This window comes from Alternaria viburni, assembly GCF_023758015.1.
Source record: "Alternaria viburni strain BMP 2772 chromosome Unknown scaffold_1, whole genome shotgun sequence".
Classification (NCBI taxonomy): Eukaryota; Fungi; Ascomycota; class Dothideomycetes; order Pleosporales; family Pleosporaceae; genus Alternaria; species Alternaria viburni.
In genome coordinates this window covers 2,207,229-2,228,854 of record NW_026055770.1, presented here as the reverse complement: position 1 = coordinate 2,228,854, position 21,626 = coordinate 2,207,229, and the positions used below count along the sequence as shown (strand labels likewise).

General features: G+C 52.7%; 7 protein-coding genes across 7 annotated transcripts; 2 read left to right on the top strand and 5 right to left on the bottom strand.

Annotated features, from left to right (window-relative positions):
• Positions 1-2,180: 2,180 nt before the first annotated feature.
• J4E79_000796 (uncharacterized protein) lies at positions 2,181-3,968 on the bottom strand (the record flags this gene model as incomplete). Its single annotated transcript, XM_049349711.1, has 1 exon — positions 2,181-3,968. The coding sequence occupies one exon, from the start codon at positions 3,966-3,968 to the stop codon at positions 2,181-2,183; it is 1,788 nt and encodes a 595-aa protein (XP_049216498.1).
• A 1,026-nt stretch (positions 3,969-4,994) lies between these two features.
• J4E79_000795 (uncharacterized protein) lies at positions 4,995-7,200 on the bottom strand (the record flags this gene model as incomplete). The annotated part of the gene is made up of 4 exons (XM_049349710.1): positions 4,995-5,898; positions 6,029-6,481; positions 6,528-7,014; positions 7,071-7,200. 4 exons carry the CDS (start codon positions 7,198-7,200, stop codon positions 4,995-4,997), a joined length of 1,974 nt encoding a protein of 657 aa, XP_049216497.1.
• Positions 7,201-8,982: 1,782 nt separating this feature from the next.
• Positions 8,983-9,832, top strand: J4E79_000794 (uncharacterized protein; the record flags this gene model as incomplete). Its single annotated transcript, XM_049349709.1, has 2 exons — positions 8,983-9,788; positions 9,811-9,832. The coding sequence occupies 2 exons, from the start codon at positions 8,983-8,985 to the stop codon at positions 9,830-9,832; spliced, it is 828 nt and encodes a 275-aa protein (XP_049216496.1).
• Positions 9,833-11,016: 1,184 nt separating this feature from the next.
• CWC22 (pre-mRNA-splicing factor cwc22) lies at positions 11,017-13,364 on the bottom strand (the record flags this gene model as incomplete). The annotated part of the gene is made up of 2 exons (XM_049349708.1): positions 11,017-11,301; positions 11,421-13,364. The coding sequence occupies 2 exons, from the start codon at positions 13,362-13,364 to the stop codon at positions 11,017-11,019; spliced, it is 2,229 nt and encodes a 742-aa protein (XP_049216495.1).
• A 240-nt stretch (positions 13,365-13,604) lies between these two features.
• Positions 13,605-13,973, top strand: J4E79_000792 (uncharacterized protein; the record flags this gene model as incomplete). The annotated part of the gene is made up of 3 exons (XM_049349707.1): positions 13,605-13,607; positions 13,661-13,741; positions 13,794-13,973. 3 exons carry the CDS (start codon positions 13,605-13,607, stop codon positions 13,971-13,973), a joined length of 264 nt encoding a protein of 87 aa, XP_049216494.1.
• Positions 13,974-14,121: 148 nt separating this feature from the next.
• J4E79_000791 (uncharacterized protein) lies at positions 14,122-17,457 on the bottom strand (the record flags this gene model as incomplete). The annotated part of the gene is made up of 3 exons (XM_049349706.1): positions 14,122-14,585; positions 14,638-17,246; positions 17,297-17,457. 3 exons carry the CDS (start codon positions 17,455-17,457, stop codon positions 14,122-14,124), a joined length of 3,234 nt encoding a protein of 1,077 aa, XP_049216493.1.
• A 679-nt stretch (positions 17,458-18,136) lies between these two features.
• On the bottom strand, positions 18,137-21,251 carry J4E79_000790 (uncharacterized protein; the record flags this gene model as incomplete). The annotated part of the gene is made up of 3 exons (XM_049349705.1): positions 18,137-18,930; positions 18,983-21,007; positions 21,071-21,251. 3 exons carry the CDS (start codon positions 21,249-21,251, stop codon positions 18,137-18,139), a joined length of 3,000 nt encoding a protein of 999 aa, XP_049216492.1.
• Positions 21,252-21,626: the final 375 nt, after the last annotated feature.

Below are 21,626 nucleotides of genomic sequence, written 5' to 3'. Positions count from 1 at the left end.
ATTTGATGAGGGGTGTTGATCTTGGGGTCGCGGTAAGTAAATTGGCGGGTCCCTGAATCCCAGTTAGCTGGTTGGAAAGATCTATCCGACGGAACGATGGAACCGGAGGACCGTGCGTGCGTCAGCCAAAAATGTTTTGTCCTGTTGACATGTGCTTGGAACCGGGCCGGGGTAAGGGAGTGGGTGGAATGTCGCGGGCTCATAGTGTTTTCGCCGTTGTCGCGGAATCAACCGTGGGCATGCATGACATACTCTAGTAAGACCGAACCTTGAGGGGGGCAATCTTCACCCTCGAGGGAAAAACATCCCCTCCCCCGGTATCTGAGACGTGGGATGTGGGTGCAAAGGTAAATCGCGCCGCTTGATACCTGGAAAGTATTGACGAGACGGTCACACGATAACCCTGTCGACGTTGGTAAGATCCATCCATGGATGCGAGGGGTCCCATGACGTCACCGCAAGGAATCCCGCAGCTCCCCACGTGCAGCTTTCGTTTTGCAATTCTCGGGCTGCAGCGCAGGCAGTTCCTGTCGCCATGATGAAGACGTTGAGCTGGTGTAGCGGTATATGCCGGTCTCAGGCCGACACCGAAAATATTGCGAGGCGGCAGCGGTCGAGCGGCTGGACGCTGCCGAAGTTCGACGAGCTCGTTCGGCGAAATGGGGATCTCTAAGGTTATTGGAGCTTCGCACCCATGAAGCAAGAGAAGTTTTCAAAGGGTTGAGGTTGGATTTGAAGGCGTTGGATAGTGTCGTGTCCAGTATGTGTTGCCATACTTCGAGAAGATCTAGGTAGGGCAAGAGCGAGGCGGGCAAGGCTGAGAAAACGTATGCGAACCCGAATCCGAAAGCTGCTATACCGAAGCTGAAGAGGAGGCTCTACTCCTACTCCTACACTCAAGTCTGTCGAACATAATTCAGGTACTTCGTAGCAGCTTCGAGCCTCGTACTATCTCTGTCTTTAAGTCCTCTCGCCAAGACTAGGCCTTCAACGTCACTTCGACGTAGGAGTTATCTGACCCAAAAAAAAAAGCAAGCAAGAGTAGGATGCAGAAGGTTTCAGAGCTCAAGCCGCAAGGACATGCAACAATGCGCATTCCCACGTCCCACTCTCGCTATCAGTCTCAACTCCCCACGAGAATTTCTATCATTTTCGCAATCTCGTACATCAACCCAGTCGCAAAACGTACAACATCACCTCACCACATCGTGATAGCCCGCCCATGTACTACCCAAAAAGGCTAGTTGCCGCCTGGAATACCAAGCATTGATCAACACCATACCTTAGATCTAAGCCAACACCGGGTATCGGCAATCTCGCAGCATACACAAAGAAGAAAAGTCGTACGTTTTACGGCTACGCACACCGGCAGAGCTGGAACGGCCCTTCCGCCGCAATCAATCCTTCTTCTTTGGGCCATGTCATCGCTCCACTTGCGCATTGATCGGTGAGGAAATTTGTTGTCGCCACGATACGAAAAGGCATAGCGGCATCCCGTACGCTGGGAGAAGGAGAATTGTTGTCTGGATGAGGCTTGGGTCAGGTAGAGGCGCAGCTGAGGCCATAGGTGGTGGGTCTTCCTTGACTACATCATGTTCCTGAATGCGACATTCGAGACGAATGCGACGTAATGGTCCCACGGGAAGGGCACAGGACTTACTTGATGTTTTCTAGCTCAGCGCTCTAGCTGCATTCGAGAAGGAATAGAAGATGCGTTAGAAGCTGCGTTAGAGGAGCCATTCGATGGAGCGGAGTCATGATGATGATGCTCCTCCCCCTCACCTGTTCCATGGAAGTAAAAGTGACAGTACCAGTATCGCTCTCGTGTGGTCAACGCACAGACACACATGGCATTTAGAGGACACCATCAGAGGAATCGCATAGGCATCGGCGTCTACAGACCGACAATTATTACTGCTATCATACACAAGAGTTGCGGCGCTTGCGGCACGGCATGTACGCCGAACTGTGGACCGGCGGCAAGTGTCCGCCACGGACTCGCCGCTAATCACGCTGTAGTACCCACATAAGGGCCCTGCTCAAACGAGGCCACCTCTGCCATCCCTACTCTGTTATTCTACGGCCACGAGAGCGACTGGATCCTTCTGTGGGACGCATCTTTAACCTAGATATTGACTCGCAGCGTCTCCAGCTTCGTCGATCATGCCCCCTGCGAGGATCTACGCTTCTTCTGTGGGCATTCTGGCTGCAGGAGGGCGATCAGGGTCTTGCGGTATCGTGGCGCTAACGATGTCCACATTGGAGTGACCCTGCACTTGGAGCTTGTTATCAGCTGATGTAGACGTGTTCAGCTCCGTGACGAGGTCTTCACGCTCCGCGGATGGCTGTTGCAGAGATGTTCCTGTCGCGATAGCCTTCTCTGCAGCAGTAGGCGTGTTTTGAGTTGACACTCCAGGGTCTTCGCGCACAGCATCCTCCTTTCGCACTGGAACTTTCTCAGAATTGGGGCGAGCATCTGAGAGATGGTCTAGGTCTCGCGTACTTGCGATGCCGGTATAATCAAGGTTACCTGAGGTCGGTCGCAGAATTCGAGACCCAGACGACGCCTCAGGTATCTCAATTTCCGGTGCATCATGATCTGTGCACAAGGCATTCTTCCTTGGCTCGAGTTGCGATTGGTCGTATCCAGATACGACTGTTGGTTGAGGTTCCACACTACTGGTGTTTGGCTGAGCTGCAATACTCTGGCACATTGCCTCGCTAGTCACTTGCATATCCTTGTGGGGCTCCTCGTGGGGTGTGGCTGGCTCTCGTACTTGATCGGCGCCCAGTGCCGCTGTGGTTTCTGTTCTGGGAACAGCGTCATGTCTTCGCTCCAGACCGTCGTCTCCAGATGCGATGATCTCCACCCGACCTAGATCTCCGTCCGAATGATGATCATTTCCATGTGTTGTTGTTGTGGTATTCGAGACGAGGGTAGAGTCACACGCAGTCTCTGGGACATCATCCACTGCGCTGACAAGCGATGGTTGTTTCCCTTTTCGCAAGGTGCCCCGGCCCCGTCTACTTGTCGTGCCCCGAGCTTGCACTGATTCCGCGCTTGTTCCCTTAGCTCTTCGTGCAAGTCTTGCTGCACGAGCATCTTGAGGAGCATCGTCATCCTGCCTCACCTCTACTTCTGCATCGGCCTCCGGTGTATCAGCTTTCGGGTTCCCTGCAGTTGCGAGTTTCCGCAGCTGCGCCCAAGTCTTTGCTTTTTCGCTCTGCTTTGCAAGCTCTTCCTCGCTCAGCTCAACCCATTTGGCGCCAACTTTCTTCATACCGGTGAACTTCAGGAAGGTCAGACCCGATCCACTAGTGTCCATGTACTCGGAACCCTCAGGCGGCGCATTTCTCCCTCGCGCGTACGTTTCGCTCGGACGGTGATACTGCTCACTGGTCCTGTAATTCTCATGGAACTCGACTGAATCGGAAAATTTGAGCCGCTTGCGTGATATCGAAGCTGATGAGCTGTGCGATCGTTTAGGCGATGGCCTGAGAGACAGCGATATGCCTTGCTGTCCATGTGGTGCTGTATCGGATGATTCTCCAGACCGCTGGGTAGTAGGCGAGTGAGATCTTCGACGCTTGGGACCAGCTATATCTTGTTTGTCGTCGTGGAGAAAGTCCCCTCCTCCATGGTCCTTGTTCTCTGAGTGTTCGTTCTGCGCGTCTCTTGCTGGTCCAGGCGCTTCGACAGTCATCAACCAGTTGTCGAACTCCATGTGAGCCCGCTTGTGGTTATCTCGCGCGAATGATTTACTGATTGAGTCGCGCTTGTTTTCGAGTACAGCCCATTCAGTATCGGCTTCTCTAATCGCGTCATACAGAGAGTCGAATCGCTGACATGTGCTGCATCCTGCATGGGAGGCATCCGGCGAAGTCGTAGGTACAAGCCCAGTGGCGGATACCACGGCGAGGACTCTAGCACATGATTTGCACTTTACAGAGTCGTATTTGGTGGTCATCCCGGTGGTATTCAGTTGCGAAGGTGTTGAGTCGCTCGAGCAAGCGCGTTCGATTGACAAGGTGTGGACGTGAAGTTCGCGAAATCGATGAGTAATGATTGCGTGCACAGTTACATTTGACACATATATGTGGGAGCGCACTGATGGATTGTAGTCGTAGTGGGGTGCGTAAACAGAGGGTGATGAAGACAAAGACGCGACTGTGGAGATGTCACGTCTGCAACGAGCGCGCGTCGCCCTTTGACGCTTCTGCAAACAAGTGTCGTATTATGTGAGAGCGACAATCGCAAGAGACGCATTGAAAGAAAAGTAATAGGATTGAAGTCGTAAGACTTTTGTTGTTCCGAGCAACCGCATCGTTGTTGCCTCGCTATCGATAATCCCTGTCGGTAGTCCCCTTTTCGCACGTCCACAAACAGCAGTAGCGATGCTACATCTTCACTTCGCTCCACACCGCCGGCCACCATCCTTTGGGTTTTGTCGCGCACATGCATCGTCTTAACGTCCCATACTGTCCTCGAGTTGCGACAGTACGCAAACCTTAGAGCGCTGTGTTGAGGAGAAGAGGATTACATTCGACAAGCTCCGCTTTAACGGCGGCAATTACGTCATCGGAAACATTTGCAATCTCAATTCACCCAAATCTCTATAAAGCCCATCTAAAAGCTCGAGAAGTCTACATGCCGTGTCGAAGGGAGTCGTCTGTACCCAAGGTCAAGGTGTGAGAAGCGCGTTACACTATCATGCTGGCCAGAGGTGGACCGCGTGCTACTCAACAGCAACATTACGCTGAATCACAGCTTTACACGAAATATGTTTCGACAACTTGTATCACATCCCCAGCTATACGGAACAAGTGCATTCATGTTGAGTGTTTTTCCTGCGGTATCCATCGTTCCCTCCTGTATGTAGGCCCATACATTGCATTTGATGGGTTTTGCGCAAGATTGGTCGATGACAACGACACAGTTGATGACATTCGATTACCGGGCTTACTGATTTACGTACTTCTCCATGTCGTACGTTCTACAATATTGGCTTCGGCCGAAGCTTCTGCAATACCATCTCCTCCACCGCGTCGAGTAGCTTGATCTCCATTCCATCGTAATGTTTTGCGCTGAACTCCGATGTGAGACAAGTCTGCACTGCATCCCGATAGTTGGAACCGACACAATAAGCCAGGTCGTCCCTAGCTGCTTCAATCAGTAGTTTCGGTACCTCTCCTTTGTTCATTGTTTTTCTATGCTTCCCAAGCACGGATTGACACGATTTCCAGAGTCCAATATCCAATAGGACGACACCCAAAGAGTACAAATCGTGTTCTCTCTTGGGACTATCTTTCGGATCCCTATGCCAATCGGGATGCTGATATATGTCAAATTCGATGTTCTCGAACCAGCGTTCGATCGTAGATGGCGCCATTGGTTGCGCAAAGCCGAAACCTTGCAGCAAAGGTCTGTCGAAATCCCATCTATCACTCGAACTTCCTGAGGAGGGTTTCAAGAAGATGATGTTGTGAGACGATATGGACTGGTGTACCCAGTCGACTCCATGCCAATTTCGGACCGCTGATGCGATGTGGAAGGCCATAGCTAGCCGTTCTTCGAGTGTGGGTCGTGACTGTCCCTTCAGTTCGGTAATCGCTTCGTACAGGGTTTTGGACTCATTACCGTAATCGATGGGAACTTGAAAGTAAAACACGAAGCGGCGATGATGTGGTTCGTGCTTCCAACCGTGTAGCTGGAGACAGTGGAACGACTCATGCTTCTGGGATTCCAGGACATCTGCGAGGCACGCCACACGTCTTTTCAGTCTCTCGATAACAGAAGGGTCCTCGTATTCAGAGTATTGCTTGTACTGCTCCAGCAGTCGATCTGAAGATATGGTGGGCTTGGTCGGTGTACCCAATTCTTTGGATTCTGGTATAGAACTGTGATAAATGGCTTGACGCGGAATCAACTGGCTTGCCTCTCCGTACGATTCAGATGCAGGTATTCTGCAGAGGTAGAGGTACGAAGTCAGTATATGTTTCACATGCACTTCGTACAGTCAAAATTTACCTGAGAGCTTCACTGGTTATGCCAAGACCCGGAGGTGCATTGCTCTCTTCATATCCTTGCAGTACGTTGAGGTCCTCCAATATGATACTGCGATTCGAGGGACCGACGCGAAGGACCACGTGGGATGGAGTGTTGTACGAGCTAGCTTTCTGATCAAGTAGTTCACTGTGGAGCTCAGATATCTCGACACGGTTGTATCCCCGGATGAAATCCTCCATGATTTCGACGATAGCAAACGTGAAGGATCCAGGTCCCCGTTGGAGCGTTTGATTTTCGTTGCATGTAGCTGCAAGTAGCTCCATACGAGCATCCGAATCGCCGACTGTCTGCTCTCTTGCACTCTCCACTTGTGCGAGATGGTAGCTGTCAAAGAGAAGAAGAACGTCGAACATAACGTGGTCGAGTGCTCTTTGTATCTTATACCACCGCACGGATGCTGAACTACCAGGGAAGCTGCGCAATGTTAGTATCAATTAGACTTTAGAGGTCAGAAACTCACGGTCGCCAGACTAATCGAGAGGTTTGGGATGTGCCAGTCCCAGTAACATCTTTTTTGTCATCTTCGCCTCCATGGCCGACGTAATAGATAATCAGGATGGATGGGTCTTGAAAAGTTCGTGTCCGCTGTGCGAATTCCTGTACTTGCTTTAACACGTAGTTTTCCAGTTTGAGTTCGCTTTGTTGAGCAGGGATTGTGTAAGTCTCCGTCTCGAAAAGTAAGCCCTGAAAAAAGCTTTTCAGTCTGTCGGTTTCTCTGGTGTACTCTTCCGATTTATCCCATCTCTCCCAGTAGATGATGAGGGCTTTAGCAACAGAATATCTCTCACGAAGCGTAGGTTTCTTGATACTTTGAGCAAGATTCGCAAAGTTGCTGTCGTCTTCGGCCAATCTGGACGTGTCTATTGGGTCGACTGACGGTCTCGAGGTGTCTGCTTGCGAAAATCCAAACACATGGTTGTCTGGCAGAGGGGTTGAGAGCCTGGAGTCTTCCGCTTGTTAGTAAATTTGGCGTTATGAATCATATTGGTTGAGTGAATCGCACCTTCATGCTTTCTCTCACGCAGTGTCCTTTGAGCCTCGTAATTGACGATATCTCGCGGAGTTGCAACTCTCGCTACGGTCGCACCAAGTACCCGCATTATGTCGTCCAACATTCTTTCAGCTGGGAGCATGTGGAGGTATGAGCTTGAAGCATTGCCTGCGTATACGACGCCCAGAAGTTTTCCTTCTCGGACCACCCAAGAGCCCGATAAGCCAAGACCTATTTCGAGCATTAGACATCTCTTAGCACACTAGATATACAAACTTACCTGGAGTTATGGTGACTTGTATCATCTTTGTAGACACAACAACACCTTTCACAATAATAGAAGCATCCCCCTCCACCATATAACCCTCGTCCAGGTACTTGTTGCGACTTGTAATGATCCACACAGGTCCAGCACATAGATCGCATGTTCTTTCGATACTGGTGACCGTCTCGGTTGTCTTGCGATTTGTGTCGTAGTATGTGTTTGATAAAATGATGAATGATGTGGGATCTACCAAGGCAAAGTCTGAAGCGCCAACAATCGGCTTGTCAACGCTGATCCCGCGGAGGTACGTATTGTCCAGATACGCGAAGGTCGTTGGAAAGGACAACTCCGTCCAAGTGCTCGAATATGATGCTGTAGGAAAAGGAGCATCTGATATTTGCTCCATGCCTCCAATGAGAGTAAGCTGAGGTGACTCGAGAACATGAGGCATGAAAGCGTGGGCAGTCGTCATCGCGAAGAGATTGTCGTCCACATATATCAATCCGCCAATAGTGGAGTAGCACTCAATAGTACCATCCGACGTTGCCATTATAAACCTAGCTCTAGCACCGCACACGGTGCTCAAGAGGGGGGAGTCATTCTGGATCGCCAACGACGGTGCGCGACTTGCTAGACGTGGTGAACTTTTCATTGCAAGAGGATGTGGACCGTTAGCGGAGATATAAGGCATTCCCGACAGCTGCTGTCGTTTCACAAATTCCTCAAGCCAGGTGACACAGGATAGCGATCGCAAGACTGGCTTGATCCACGTCGTGTTATGGCATTCGATCCAAATCGTGGGTTCCAGCAGGATCTTGTATTGCGGAGATCGACGTTTGTCGTAGAGACGTTGTATGACGGTAAGCTTGACAGCCATACACAGATAAGAAGCTATCATGGAATTTCTTCGGCCCTCTTTTTGACCCGATGACGGTAGCGTCTTTGTAAGCTCTGCAAGGATAGTGTCAAGTTGTCCGTGAATCGTGTTGAACTTTGTCTGCACTTGAAGTGGAGGCGGAGCATCTCTCAAGGTGCCTACACGGTAATCACCAATTCTTCTGGTATGACACAACTCGACTGGCCTTGAGTGCGCTCGCTTTTGAAGGGGCGACAGGGCTCCGTTCATTCTTCTTCGCTTAGTGTGTTCCAAAATGACCTGCTATGTGAAAAGACCATATTGAATGGGTCTTATTGCTAGTAGCCCTTGTATACGATCAGTAGCTGGAGTGGAGAAGTAAGGCGTTCCCTCAAAAGGCCACTAGGTCGTGACTTGTCAGCCTTGCGACTAAGTAGAACACTCAAATATCTGAATCTAAACTTACAAAGTGACGCGCATGACATATGGCTTCAGTCAAAACACTAAGTCATGGATGCTTGCCATCGTAGAAAGTGGGAGCAGTGTCTTGAGCATGCAAAAGATGAGGGGCATCAGCTGGAGGTGTGCGTGGCTTGACCGGATAAACTCGAGCTACGTCGCAGCTGAAATACATGCGCGCTGACGTCCTGAGGCTGGGACTGGAAAAGCAGGTTATTGCGTTTTGAAGCGCATACCCCGCGTCCAACTGAAGGGCAACGCCTGTACACAAGGATGCACTCAGTTTTCCTTACCGCATAAGAAAGCGTCGTGATTACTTCGAAAACCTAGAATGAACCGCTACCATGTTGCTCGATAGTAAAGATCTGTTCTCTGAGTCCTATTCGCAAGACATTCTTGGCTTCACACCAGAGGAGAAATGTGCTTTAATCAACTCTTTCTGGCCTCACCTGAACCTTTCAGAAGATACTTACAGCGAAGAGAAATATGCAAGCTTGCTAGACTTTTGGGGTCTTACACTGCAGAGCCTGCATCCCCCTAACTCCAAATTTGCGACAGAAAAGTGGGGAGGCATTCTTGCTATAGTGAGTGAGCTAAGGTCCGATCGGAATAGCACGAGAGAAGTGTTGGTCGCTACGATTGAGAGTCTGTACCTTAAGAACTTCGAAAATGAGCCTATCTCGGGCTCCATTGAGCTTGCAGTCCAGCTTTGGCTGGGGATACATCTTCACTCCAAAGAATCGCCCAATCTGGTCAAGAACCCGATGGATACATGTGTCCCTTGGGCGGATGATCAATCTCTGGAGAATGCGATCGCTACACAGTTCTCTCAGCATGCGAAAGCAGCACAGTCCGTACAGAATTGTCCGCTGGACACGTCATTCACCGCCATGGGCCTGAAGAATACGCACCGATTGAATCTACTCTGGACCGATAGCTTGGTGGATCATTTGAAGCTTGAAGGGTCCCCTGGAGACCGACGATTGTTCATCTACAGACATAAGACTTGTCTTGTGAACCACCGGAGCGGATCAACACCACCGATGATATCAGCGGACATCCTGAACGAAGCCATTCGAACTCTCGACCTCTTGTTTCCGGTTGGCCACAAGCAGACAATAGCATTCCTGAAAGAATCTGGGGTGCAAATGTGGATTGAGAACCCATTACAGTCCCCGCGAGCAACTGAATTGAACGAATTCGTGTACTGGAGAAGCCGTCTCGCACACTTGCTGAACCTGTTGAACAGTCGTCCGGAGACTGTACTTCAAGCACTGAAGGATACAAGAAATCCTGTAGAGTTCGTAACATTGTGGGGGGCTGTGTTCGGAGTCTTCCTTCTAACGATCCTGTTTGGCGTCCTCTCGACAGTTTACTCGGTCAAGCAGTATAATGTCGCCGTCGATTCATACCAGCTTGCCCTGGCGCAGGCCTGCTGCCAACAAACATCCCCATTGTTACCGATCTGCGCCCAGTCGACCGCAAAGCTGTGCTGAGATGGTCCATACCATGAGTGTAAAGGGGCACCGCGGTATCCAACTTACGAGACAACGCGGCATTCCCAGATCGAGGCTTTCTGGGGTGAAAATTTCATGGAGAGGGGGAGAGGGCAGGGCTCTGGTTTCTATATTTGCGACATCTCACTGAGAGGACCCGCTGGTATGGCGCTGGCATGTGTCTCGGAAGTTGCCAGTGGCGCGTTGCAGGTTGCTTGTTGGATGCTTCCTTCATTATTGGGCTTTTTAAACGGCATTTGGTGATGCATCTTTACTAGCACTACAAACACGCAGCGAGCCGGATCTTGGACAAGTCGGACAAGCAGGACTTCGTGGACAGTACACACCGGGATGGCTGGTGGAGAAGTGCTGAGGATTGGTTGCCGATGCTATGATATCTCTTTTTTATAGCTATACTAATGTCCATTGATATTGACTTTACCACATACCTCGCTCGCCTAACCATCGCAATTATGCTTGCAGGAAAAATATGCAATGCTACAATCCCATTCAATCTCTCTTCTCACAAAAGGACATAAACGCCAATTGCTCCGATGTCATGCTTCCTCCCACACTAGCTACCATCATGTCCAAAACCCATCCTACGAATCCCTGCGTCTCCTCGACGGCGGACTACTACCATCCCTCTTGACCCTCGGTGCCGGACTCCCACTATCGTCTCTCTTCATCCTCGGCGGCGGGCTTTCACTGACTTCCCTCGCCTTGCCATTAGCCTTCGACGGTGGCGGCGGGGAACTAGTATCCCTCCTGCGAGTGCGACGCGGCGGCGGACTACCACTATCCGCCCTCGCCTTCCCTTTCCCCTTCGATGGCGGGGCACTGCTCGAACCGCGTCTACGCCTGGGCGGCGGAGTGCTAGAGTCACGACCACGACGGCGCGGTGGTGGGGATGGTGAACGCGAGGGGGAAGACGTGTACTTCCGGCGGCGTGTCGGAGGTGGAGAACGGGATAGCGAGCCGGAGGGGCTGCGGCCGCGGCGTGTTGACTTGGATTTCGGAGGTGGAGAACGGGATCGAGAGGATGAGGGGCTGCGGCCGCGTCTCCTGGGCGCGGGGGAGCGTGATCGAGAGAGGGAGGTTGAGTAGGAGCGCTTGCTCTTGAGTTTGCGGGGTGCTGGGGAGCGGGATCGCGAACGGGATGCGGAGCTGTAGGAGTCGCTTCTACCGCGGCCTCCACGTTTGCGGGCTGGCGTAGGGCTGCGTGTGTATGAGCGTCCTCTAGAGTCGGATCTGGACCTCGATCTTGAGTCGCGCCTTCTGCGAACCGGGCTTCGGGAGCGTGAGTAGCTGCTCGAACTGTAGCTTGATCTTGACGAAACGCTGCGGTCGTCGTCGGAGTCGCTCTCTGGCTCGGGTAGCGGTTTCGGCTTGGGGGCAGCGTTCTTGAGCCAGTCGCGCATGCCTTCAGTAAGCACACCCATACCGATCGCAGTGAAGTAGTTGATCGAGAAGCGGGTCTTGCTCTGGTCGTCGGCATCGGTGGGGAAGAGTCCAGTAAGGCTGTCTTGTAGCATGGGGTCCTTGAAGCGCTCCACAACGACCTTCTGCCCGAGAGAAGCCAACAGCTCTTCGAACAAGATCTTGACAAAGATGCGCGAACTAGAGGTGGTATCTTCTTCCGTCATCTTGACCACCTGAAAGACGTGCCAGCCGATACCGTCGGATGCTAGCAGATGCGCGAAGAACTGTGCGATGATACGAAGGCGGTTCGTTTCGAATCGGTGGATAGTCTCGTAGTAGTGCGCGAATGCTTCCTCGAAAAGGTCGGTCCACATCCTGTTCAGCTTGCAGAAGCGCTCTCCAATCATGCCGTAGAACTTCTCGTATGTGCGCTCCTGGCTGGCGCACTCGACGATCATCGTAGTGAGCTCGTTTTCCAAGCCATGTGGCAGGTTGATGCGCATGAGTTTGTGCACGCACTCCTCAAAGCCACCGCTGCTCTTGATGGTCAAGTAGATTGTTCTTCGCAGGTTAACGAGATCCGCGTTGGTTTGATCCTTGACGTCCATGGCCTTCACTTCCTCGTCCTCTTCATCCTCAGATGACGCATCCGTGTATCCATCATCGTCGCTACCCTCCTCTTCGCCTAGAATCTCTGCCTTGATCTTCGCGTACTCTTCCTCGTGCGCTTCATAATCGGGATCGACCTTGAAGAGGTTGAGACCGTCCTCAACCTTCAAATCACCCTCCAGTGTGTGGTTGTGGGTGATCTGATCCTCCTCCTCTACCAGGTCCAAGTCCTCCCTGATAACCGGGTTGTCCTTGTACTTTGTGCGTCGGACCTCGAAAAGAACCTCTATCATGTATTGTGTGCGCTTGTCGATGTCGGCTTCGTGGAGGATGTTGCGCATCTGGTCGAAGATGGCATTCGCGATCGCAGGCTTCATCTCGTCGAGGAAAGCGCCGACCTCTTTCATGATACCGACGGCGATCTCAACGGAGTCGTCGGAGGGCTTGTTCAGCAAGAGGAGCAGGATCTCGGCGATCAAGATCTCGTGGACGACTTGCGTGTTGACGAGGTGAGAAAGAAACATGGTACTCGATAGCGCCACGGCCTTGTCGTTCCTCCTGAAACCCTTCCTGAACTGCACAATCAGGCGCCGAACCAGCAGATCGCCAACTTGAGGCAGCTTCGTATTGACAATAGAGACCATAGCCGCATAAATAGGCGTGAAAGGCAAACTCGCCGCTTGCGCCTTCATAATAGCCCTGCAGAACAGCCCACGTCCGCGCACCAGGTTCTCCGAGAACAGCTCCGGCACAATCATCTTGATATTCGCCGTATTCGTCTTGTTGATCAAACCCTGGATCGACTTCTTCAGCGCCTCCCACGCCATGCGCTGGAACTCAGGGCTGCTCTTATCCGTAATCGACTTCTGCATCTCGCGCAGGCGCGCAGGCGGGATATACGCGCCTCCAGCACGTGTCTTGGAGTCGTCAACGGGCAGCTTACGGTTCGCGCTGAAGGCATTCTGGAAAAGCTTCAACCGCGAGTCGTCATCGGGGAGGTCGTGAGTCGTAGGCTTTGGCGGGGGGCGACGGCCAATGCCGCCATTGCGACGGTCGTCCTCCTCTTCATCCCTCCTGCTTCGCTTTGATGGCCCAGCACTCGGTCCATCGTATGGGGAGCGCTCGCGTTTGCGCGGAACATCTTTGGCGTCGAGCTCGGGCTCCGGTGAGGGCAGACGGACGGCAGATGCGACCTCCATCGTCGCGCAGTGGGTCGTGTTGGAGGTGGAGGATGGCGAGTGTTGAGGCGGAGAGTGACGCGCTTCGCAAAAGTTTAGCTTACAGGCGGTTGGGCGATCGAAGGTTGCGGCGAACGGGCCGCGGTTTCGCCGACAGGGGTCTTGGCTTGGCGCGACTTTGGGGGGAAGGGCCAGCGAGGTGATTGTAACCACCATTACTCCAAGCTAATACACTCGTTCACTCTTTCGCCAATCTTCACAATGGTATGCTTCAACATGCGTAGAATGGAATGCTGTGTACTGACCAACCATCACAGGCCGACCGCCTCGTAGGCCTCAGCATGCTCGTCGCAGCGACTGCCATCTTCGTCTACTACACCGTCTGGACTCTGTTCATGGTATGCTTTTGTGTGATCACTTCGTTCTGGTACATATACTGACTCTATATAGCCCTTTGTAGACGACGACCACATCCTCCACTCCCTCTTCCTCCCACGCGTCTGGGCCATCCGCATCCCCGTCATCCTCCTCATCCTGGGCACTACGGTCGTCGGCAGCTTCCTCTCAGTGGTCATGATCAGGAGCAATCGGAAGAAGGCACTCAAGGCTAAGCAGAAGAAGGCCTCATAAACGCTTACGACATTGGGTGCGAGTAATAATCTTCGACAAAAGGGGTCAGCTTGGAGCGGCGCAAGAACATTTAGTTGCGTCAATATAATTGGATTGGTAGCGGGAGAGCCTAGAGGCATAATGAAGTCGTTCAGATGTTCAGTCTCGCCTACATGACATTGCAGTTCTCCTCTGTGATGACAACCGGTCTACCACCCTCTCCTTCCTCATCACCTCCACTCCCAGTGCCCTGCCCACGGGCAATATGCCGAGCCAATTGCGCGAAGACAGCCTGACTGATGAAGTAATCGTCTCTTCCGCCTTTCCGGTCCATATCGTTCTGACTTGTAATCTGATAAGCTTGGTGCATCCTTCGTCGACTACTGAGTCCACCAGGGGCAACCTCATCGTCACTATCGCTAGGGGCATCGACGGCAGGCTCACTTTCAGCCTCGGGTTCGGCAGCGCGGTTGCGACGCCGACGACCGAAGTTCAGACTGGAGAAAGCAGCCGGATCGGACGAATGCACTCCGACACCTTTCCGTGCGTTACGTTGGAGCTGCGCATCTGGAGAGAAGATTTTGATCGTGTGGTCGATACCGGAAACCGCCATCGTAGGTTCATAGGGGTGACCTAAACATGTTAGAGCCTGTATCATCTTGGTTTTGTACTCATTTCTCCTTGCCTTGGATGACGTTGACCACCTCTCCATCTCCCTCCAGGATGTTTACAAGTTCCGCTGTCTTGCGATCCCAGATGAACACGTGGCCAGAGTCGCTTCCACTGACCACATACTCATCCTGCAGTCCGAAGTAGTTGACGTCTTTGACTGTCCTGGCGTTGCAATGCCCAGTATAGACACGTGTATGAGGTACACAAGGTATATCGCGCTCCACCTTCCATCGCCCGTAACGACTGCGGCCAAAATCTGATCGCCATAACATGTTTCCAGATCTTGTGCGTGATAAGCCTTCTTCATCTTCGTCGTCAGTGTCGTCCTCGTCTTCTCCATCATCCGATTCTATATCACCATCACTGTCTTCATCGTCATCATTGTCGTCCTCTTCTTCTTCATCCCCGTCTTCGTCCTCTTCATCGGCGCTCTCGATGGCCATAGAACCCGACTCGTTCGCGTTGGCAGAGCTGGAGGTAACCTCTTCCTGATCATTACCCTCTCGTGTTGGTGTGCCGATAAGTTCTGCATCGCGGACCGGACCCTCGTCTACCGAGGGATCGATGTCCTCCTGTTTTTCTCTCAACGCCTTTTCTTCCGCTCTAATCGTCTTGTCGGATATACCCTGGCCGCCGTAAGCGCGGTCTACGAAAGCGAATTTGATATCTTTGGCGGCATTGCGTAGAACACCCCTCCCAACATAGTACACCCATCTTCGTTTTGCCGTAGCTCGGGTTTGTGTGGGCTCGCCAGAAGATACTGACTCTGATGTGGACTCGTTCTCGCCGGTGAGATCAGCAAAGGGTATCGTGATTGCATGGCCGAACGCATCAACAGCCTCAAACTCAGAGTCGTACAAGACTCGAGTGCTATCGGTCTCATATTTGGAGGCATCGACATTGATGATTTTGGTGTCGTCTGCTAATTCGATTAGATATGGGATCAGTCGTTCCTGAATGGAATCCATATCCGAACCATGGGGGATGGGATAGCGAGTACTGCCACTCCGGCTCGAAAATCCTTCAACAACTGCTCCAGGGCCACTGTCGATCCACAACAGTATAGCTTTCAAAAAGTCGTATCCAAACTGCTCGTGTTGTGGTGGATCGCGCTCTCGGGGCGCCGGTTGTATTGAGGCGAAATACTGGGCGATCAAGGCGTCAGAGCTAGATCCAGTCAAGAGCTGTCCTCCCAGTACCCGTGCCAACGTCCCGGCTGCTTGAACGAACCGACGAGACGCTGCCCTACTATCGCGAAGCTTGTTTTGTACTGCAACGTCCACAGGATCTGGATCGATGGGGTAGCCCCACGTCCTATCGATGTCGTCCATGTCGGGCAAGATCGAGTTCGCTAGACCTACAATGGACGTGCATGCAAGGTGGATTCCAGACTCTCCAAGCTCACCTAGCTCGAAAATTCGCTTCGCTATTTTGACGGTTGTACTTGCGATGCGGTAGTGGTCTGATGCTCGTAGATCGTTCAATTCCTCCTGGGTCATGCGGTTCTCGGCAGGAGGATGAATGCGGATATCTTCGCTTTGACCATTGCCGTACGTCACTCGCAGTGCCAGATCCTCATCGGCACTTTCGGTGCGTTGTCTTGATTCGGCTCTCTCAACACCTTCTTGAGACAAGGTACTAGACTTCGGTCGCTTGCGCTTCCTGTTCGTGTCCTTGACACGATGGCCAGATGCACTATTCGAGGTCTTGATGGGCGTCACGTTCTCTCTAGCATCTGGCGCCCGTAGAATATCGAAGCTGTAGATGTGATCCTGAGACCAGCTCACAACGAGCTCGTTCGGCTCGGCATCACTGATTTTGCATGCTGTGATGTGACCGCCATCATTTCTCTTCATGCGCTGCTTTCCGTTGGGCGCAAACTTCTTCACACATTGCGTCGCCTTCCCTAATAGCTCATCGTCATTATCGTTCCAATTCTCTGGACTCGAAAGCCTAGATCCACGCTCGTTGTTCAAATCGCGACCAAGCATCCGGCGGTCATGCAAGAAGCAATGGAGATGTGCCCCACCCAACGCGATGTAATGCGGCTGACTAGGCGAGCACGACACTGTATTGAGATCCAGTCCATATCGAGCATATGAGATGAGTGGCGGCGGGATGCTGTCTGAGGCATCTTCGTCTCTCGCCCATGCGGGCAGCATGGTGTCTCGTGGGGGCGGATATGCCTTGGAGGGTTGGCGTACATCCCATTGTCGTACCTCGCCATCATTCGAGCACGTAAGGAAATAGAAGGGGTTGTCTTCAGTGACAATCCGCTTCACCGTGTCGGCGTGGCAACGGAATGCCTTCGCGTTGGTATCTCCCTCTGTGAGCGTCAGTCTCCGGCGCGCTCTGCCTGTACTGCCCGCATTGCCTGTAGACCGGAGGGCCGAGTGGCCTGAATGTTCGATGTCGAATATCCGTACATCGTCTGTCGCGCTGACAATTGTGCGATCGTTGGAGTAGGGCATGAACTTCACGGAGAATATGTTGGAACTATGCCCTGTCTGGATTGAGGTGGTGAGATTGAACTGCGACGTCGACGATTCGGGGTGGTACGAGTGGATGTTGATGCGATGGTCGTCGGAGCCAGAGGCGAGGAGGCGGCCAGAGGTTGACCAGCTGGTAGATTCAGATTATGCCACAGATGTACAAGGAGAATAGTGACATACCTGAGAGCATTGACACATCCGTTATGGCCTTCTAGTTCGTTCACGATATCGAGGTCGTCCACCCATTTGCGGTCGCCGTATATCGATCGAATGTCGGAGTATTTCCTAGGCTGTTGTCCGACTTCGCGCTTAAGTAAGCGATCGTATACAGTGTACTTCATCGTGACACGTTGTGTAGTTTGCTAGAGGCTGGATGGATATTGAGCGTAGCTCGAGGAAGTCGCGAGAGGCAAGAGGTACCGGAGGCGTTGCTTCCAAAAACAGCTGAGCGAGTGCGATGTGAGGCTGTGCAGATAAGTCAATCAGGTGGCACAATACGCAAGTGAAATCGCTTCTGTACTGGCATCGCGACAAAGGGGTTGTGGCGTTGGTGTAAGTTGCGCGTTCGCGTGTATTCAATGGCCGCGAGGGAATGACGAAAGGTGACTCCACCCACGTTTTGGAGCTCCAAGCTTCACCCCCGCGGCCTCCCGCAGCCGATCCCCAACACCCGTCTCCCCCCATGCATCATTAAAAAGCTGGAGCCAGCCCTCGACAATATCAACAGTCACGACATTACCGCGAATATTGCGCTATTCATTCATCACGACAAAAGACCTTGGGCTTGACGCGCATGCTGTCATTGTCTCTACGACGTGTGTGGATTTCTAGCATCTTCTAGGCTTGCATCGTTGTGAATGTTGGCGGGCATAATTGATATTGCCGAAGTATGAACAGGAAGAATAATCGCGCGTACTCGCATGGCATACAACTACACCTAGTGGTATCTAAACAAACGTACGAAGTGACATGAGAAACGTAAACATCCAACTACTAAACAACACTCTTCAATCATCCAGCCTAGAGAAGTAGAACAGCACCGACAACACCAACGAACATCATGAATCCAGCTCCAACACGGCTAGCAGCGCCCTCGAACTCCGCAGGCGGCATGTACTGGGAAGGCATGGTAGGCTTACCAGTACCAGTAGGCATAGGCACGTACATGCTGGTACCGTTCATGGCAGGGCCGGCGGGAACGTAAGGAGCACCTCCAGCAGTTGGGTAAGGAGCGGGAGTATAGGTGGACATTGCGACCTTGGTAAGGGTCATGTACATGGTGCTGGTGGCCTCCTGCTCGACTGGCTTCTTGGGGTACTCGGGCATGGCAGGGTACTCTGCGGCCTTGGAGGCCTCGGGCATAGAAGGGTACTCAGCGCCCTTGGAAGCTTCAGGAACGGATGGGTACTCCGCAGCCTTGGAAGCCTCAGGAACGACAGGGTATGCGGGCATCGATGCTTCAGGAACAGCGGGGTACTCGGCAGCCTTGGAAGCCTCAGGCGCAACAGGGTATGCGGGCATAGACGCCTCAGGGACGGCAGGGTATGCAGGCTTGCCTGAGGACACGGGCTTAGCCGGGTAGTCTGCAGGGTATGCGACGGAAGGAGCAGAGGATGGGTATGCGGGCACGTGGGTGGCGGTAGCGATGGGCTTGGTGATGGTCACGGTGACAGTGCTGGCAGTGTAGACGCTGGTGGTCCAGCCCTCAGGTACGTCGGTTGAGCCGGTGGGCTTTGCGCACTTGGTGCAGACGGTCGCAACGTAGGTGGTGGTAACGGTGGTCAAGCCAGTAGGGCAAACATCGACGTAGGTAGCTAGGAAATGTTAGTGATGATCTTTGTATTATTGGGTCTGTTGCTGACTTACTTGTGACGACTGAGGTGGTGGATCCGGCGGGAACCTTGGAAGACTCAGGGTACTCAGGCTTCTTGGTCACCGATGGGACGCTCACGTGGCCAGTGCTGGATGCAATAGAGCCCTTGGAGCTCTCAGCAGGGTATGTAGCAGAGACAGTGTCGGTGGGGTACATCGGCGATGCGGTGGAGGATACACCGGATGAGTAGACAACAGACGAGTGGGCTCCGGATGGGTAAACGGCAGAGAATGACATGCTGTACTCCATGGAAGGTACGTATGGGGTAGAAGACGCAGCCTCGGGGGTGGACGCGGAGACAGTGTCGGTGGGGTACATGTCGCTGGAGCTTGAAGCACCGGGGGTAGTCGCAGAGACTGAACCAGTAGGGTACATGTCGCTAGAGCTTGAGGCCGACGAGGACACTTCGCTAGAAGCAGAGGTCTCGCTCGGGGAAGGAACGTAGACGGAGCTGCTGGCGGTCTCGGAAGCAGAGAACGTGGCGATAGATGACGGCTCAATAAGGGTGCTAGAGACGGTCTCGATGGAGCTGGAGGTCACGTATACCGAGCTGGCGCTGACAGTAGCAGTGATCTCCGGAACGGAAGAGGACTCAATCATGCTGCTGCTGACAGACTCAACGGAGCTGGCAGTGATAGTCTCAGTTGGGAGAGGAACGTAGACCGACTCGCTGCTGGAGGCAGATGCTGAGATGGTAGCGATGGACGAGGGCTCGATCATGGTGCTGCTGACGGTAGCAACGGAGCTGGCGCTCTCACTAGCAGTGGGCATCTCGCTGTAGACTGAGCTACTCTCGTCGTGAACAGAAGAGGAGCTGGAGGCTACGGAAGACGATTCTGCGACGGATGAACTGGAAGAAACGTGGACGGAGCTGCTGCTGGAAGCTGAGCTCGAGGTGATGTAGGCAGACGAAGATGAAACACTGCTGCTGGTGATCATGGTGCTGGGAGTAGGAGTGCTAGAAGAGACCATGCTGCTGGAGACAGGAGTGCTGGAAGTCATGGCGCTGCTGGAGATGGGAGTGGAAGACGAGACCATCGTAGACGAGACAGGGGTGCTGGAGGATGATAGCTTGGTCGAAGTCGGGGTAACGGTGGAAGAGGACAGAGTGCTGGAAGACACGACGGGGTGGAAATCCTTCATGAAGGTACCCTCAAGAGACTTCTTCATCCAAGTACCGTACGACTGGCCATATGTAGGGTTCCTGACGGACACAGTCGCCTCCCAGAGCATAACACCACCAAAGCTGGGGTCGTTCTTGTAGAATCGAAGCAAGAAGTCTGCGTCAAGGGGCTCGAGGTAGTGGTCCTTATGGTTCTCGACGCCGTCAGGACCGGCAGGCAATCCAATGTAGAACTTGGCGTTGGGGTTCGCGGAGGCCTTGATCTCGTCGATCCACTTTTGGAAGGTGAAAGTGCTGGGCTGCTTCTTCTTCTTGTCATCGACCTCCTTGGCAGCAGAGCATTCCCAGGTATTGTAGAATTGGGTGAAGATCATGTCGAATGACAACTTCTTCATGATAGGGGAGATCCTAGCATCGGGGACAACACACTGGGGAGCAGCGGAGAGAAGCATGTTCGAATGCGTCTTGACGTAGTTGCCGAAGTGTTCGTAGTTGGCGTAGATAAACTTCTCATCACCTCCGGGCATGTTGTAGAATTGCGCTTCGAGATCGAAGTCGAAGCCGTCTACGAACGCGTTGCCGAACGGACGCGGCATATCGGCAGCCTTCCACTCAGGGGTGACCTTGCCGTAGGCGCCGAGCAGGAACTCAGCAGTCCATTCTGCGACGTCTTTGTCCTTGAGGTAGTAGTCCGTAGGCCAGCCACCTCCGAGGGAGAGCATAACCTTCTTGCCCCTCCTGTGGCAAGCATTGATGCCTTCCTCTATGCCAGGGCAGGAACTGAACAGAGTGCTGTTCTCTTTCAGGACCGGATCGTAATATACAGCATCACCACACGCGTTGGCATGGTTACTTCCGGGGTATGCGCCGACCACGGTAGGGAACTTGATGATGACTTTTTGTTCCAGAACCGTTAGCCCTGCTTCCTAGTCGATAGATGAAAGATAGAATAACTTACAGCCGATGTTGACAATATCAACGTTCGGGTCAGTGCAAACATCGATCAGTGGGATCTGATCGTATCCCTGTCCCCAGTACATAGCAATGTTCGTCTTAGCGGCAGCATTGTAAGTCGCAGCGGCACCAGAGACAAGGAGTCCAGCCGCCAAAGCAGCGCGAGTGAAGGTCGAGGGAAACATGATTATGGTATTAGCGATATAAACAACGATATGCGATTTGAAGGATAGGACGGCCGGGGCCAGTAAAGATCGTGATGAGCGGGCTCAACGAAAGGACGCAAGCAAAAATGCTGCAATTAGGATGTAGACTCGAAAGAGTGACTTGACGACGAACTGGAAAGCAGTGCGACTGACAATGAGAAAAGAAGACATGGGAGATTGCACTATATCTAGTCTTGGCCCACAGGGCTGTACCTGCATGAGCGAGAAGGGTCGGACGCTGACTGCGCCGTTTGGTGGCATGAGGCCATCGTGCAGATTCAGACGGCAGACATCGTGTGCCTGCAGGAACAGAACGATGGCTTCCATAGTTCCGTGCCATTGGTAGAGGTGCCT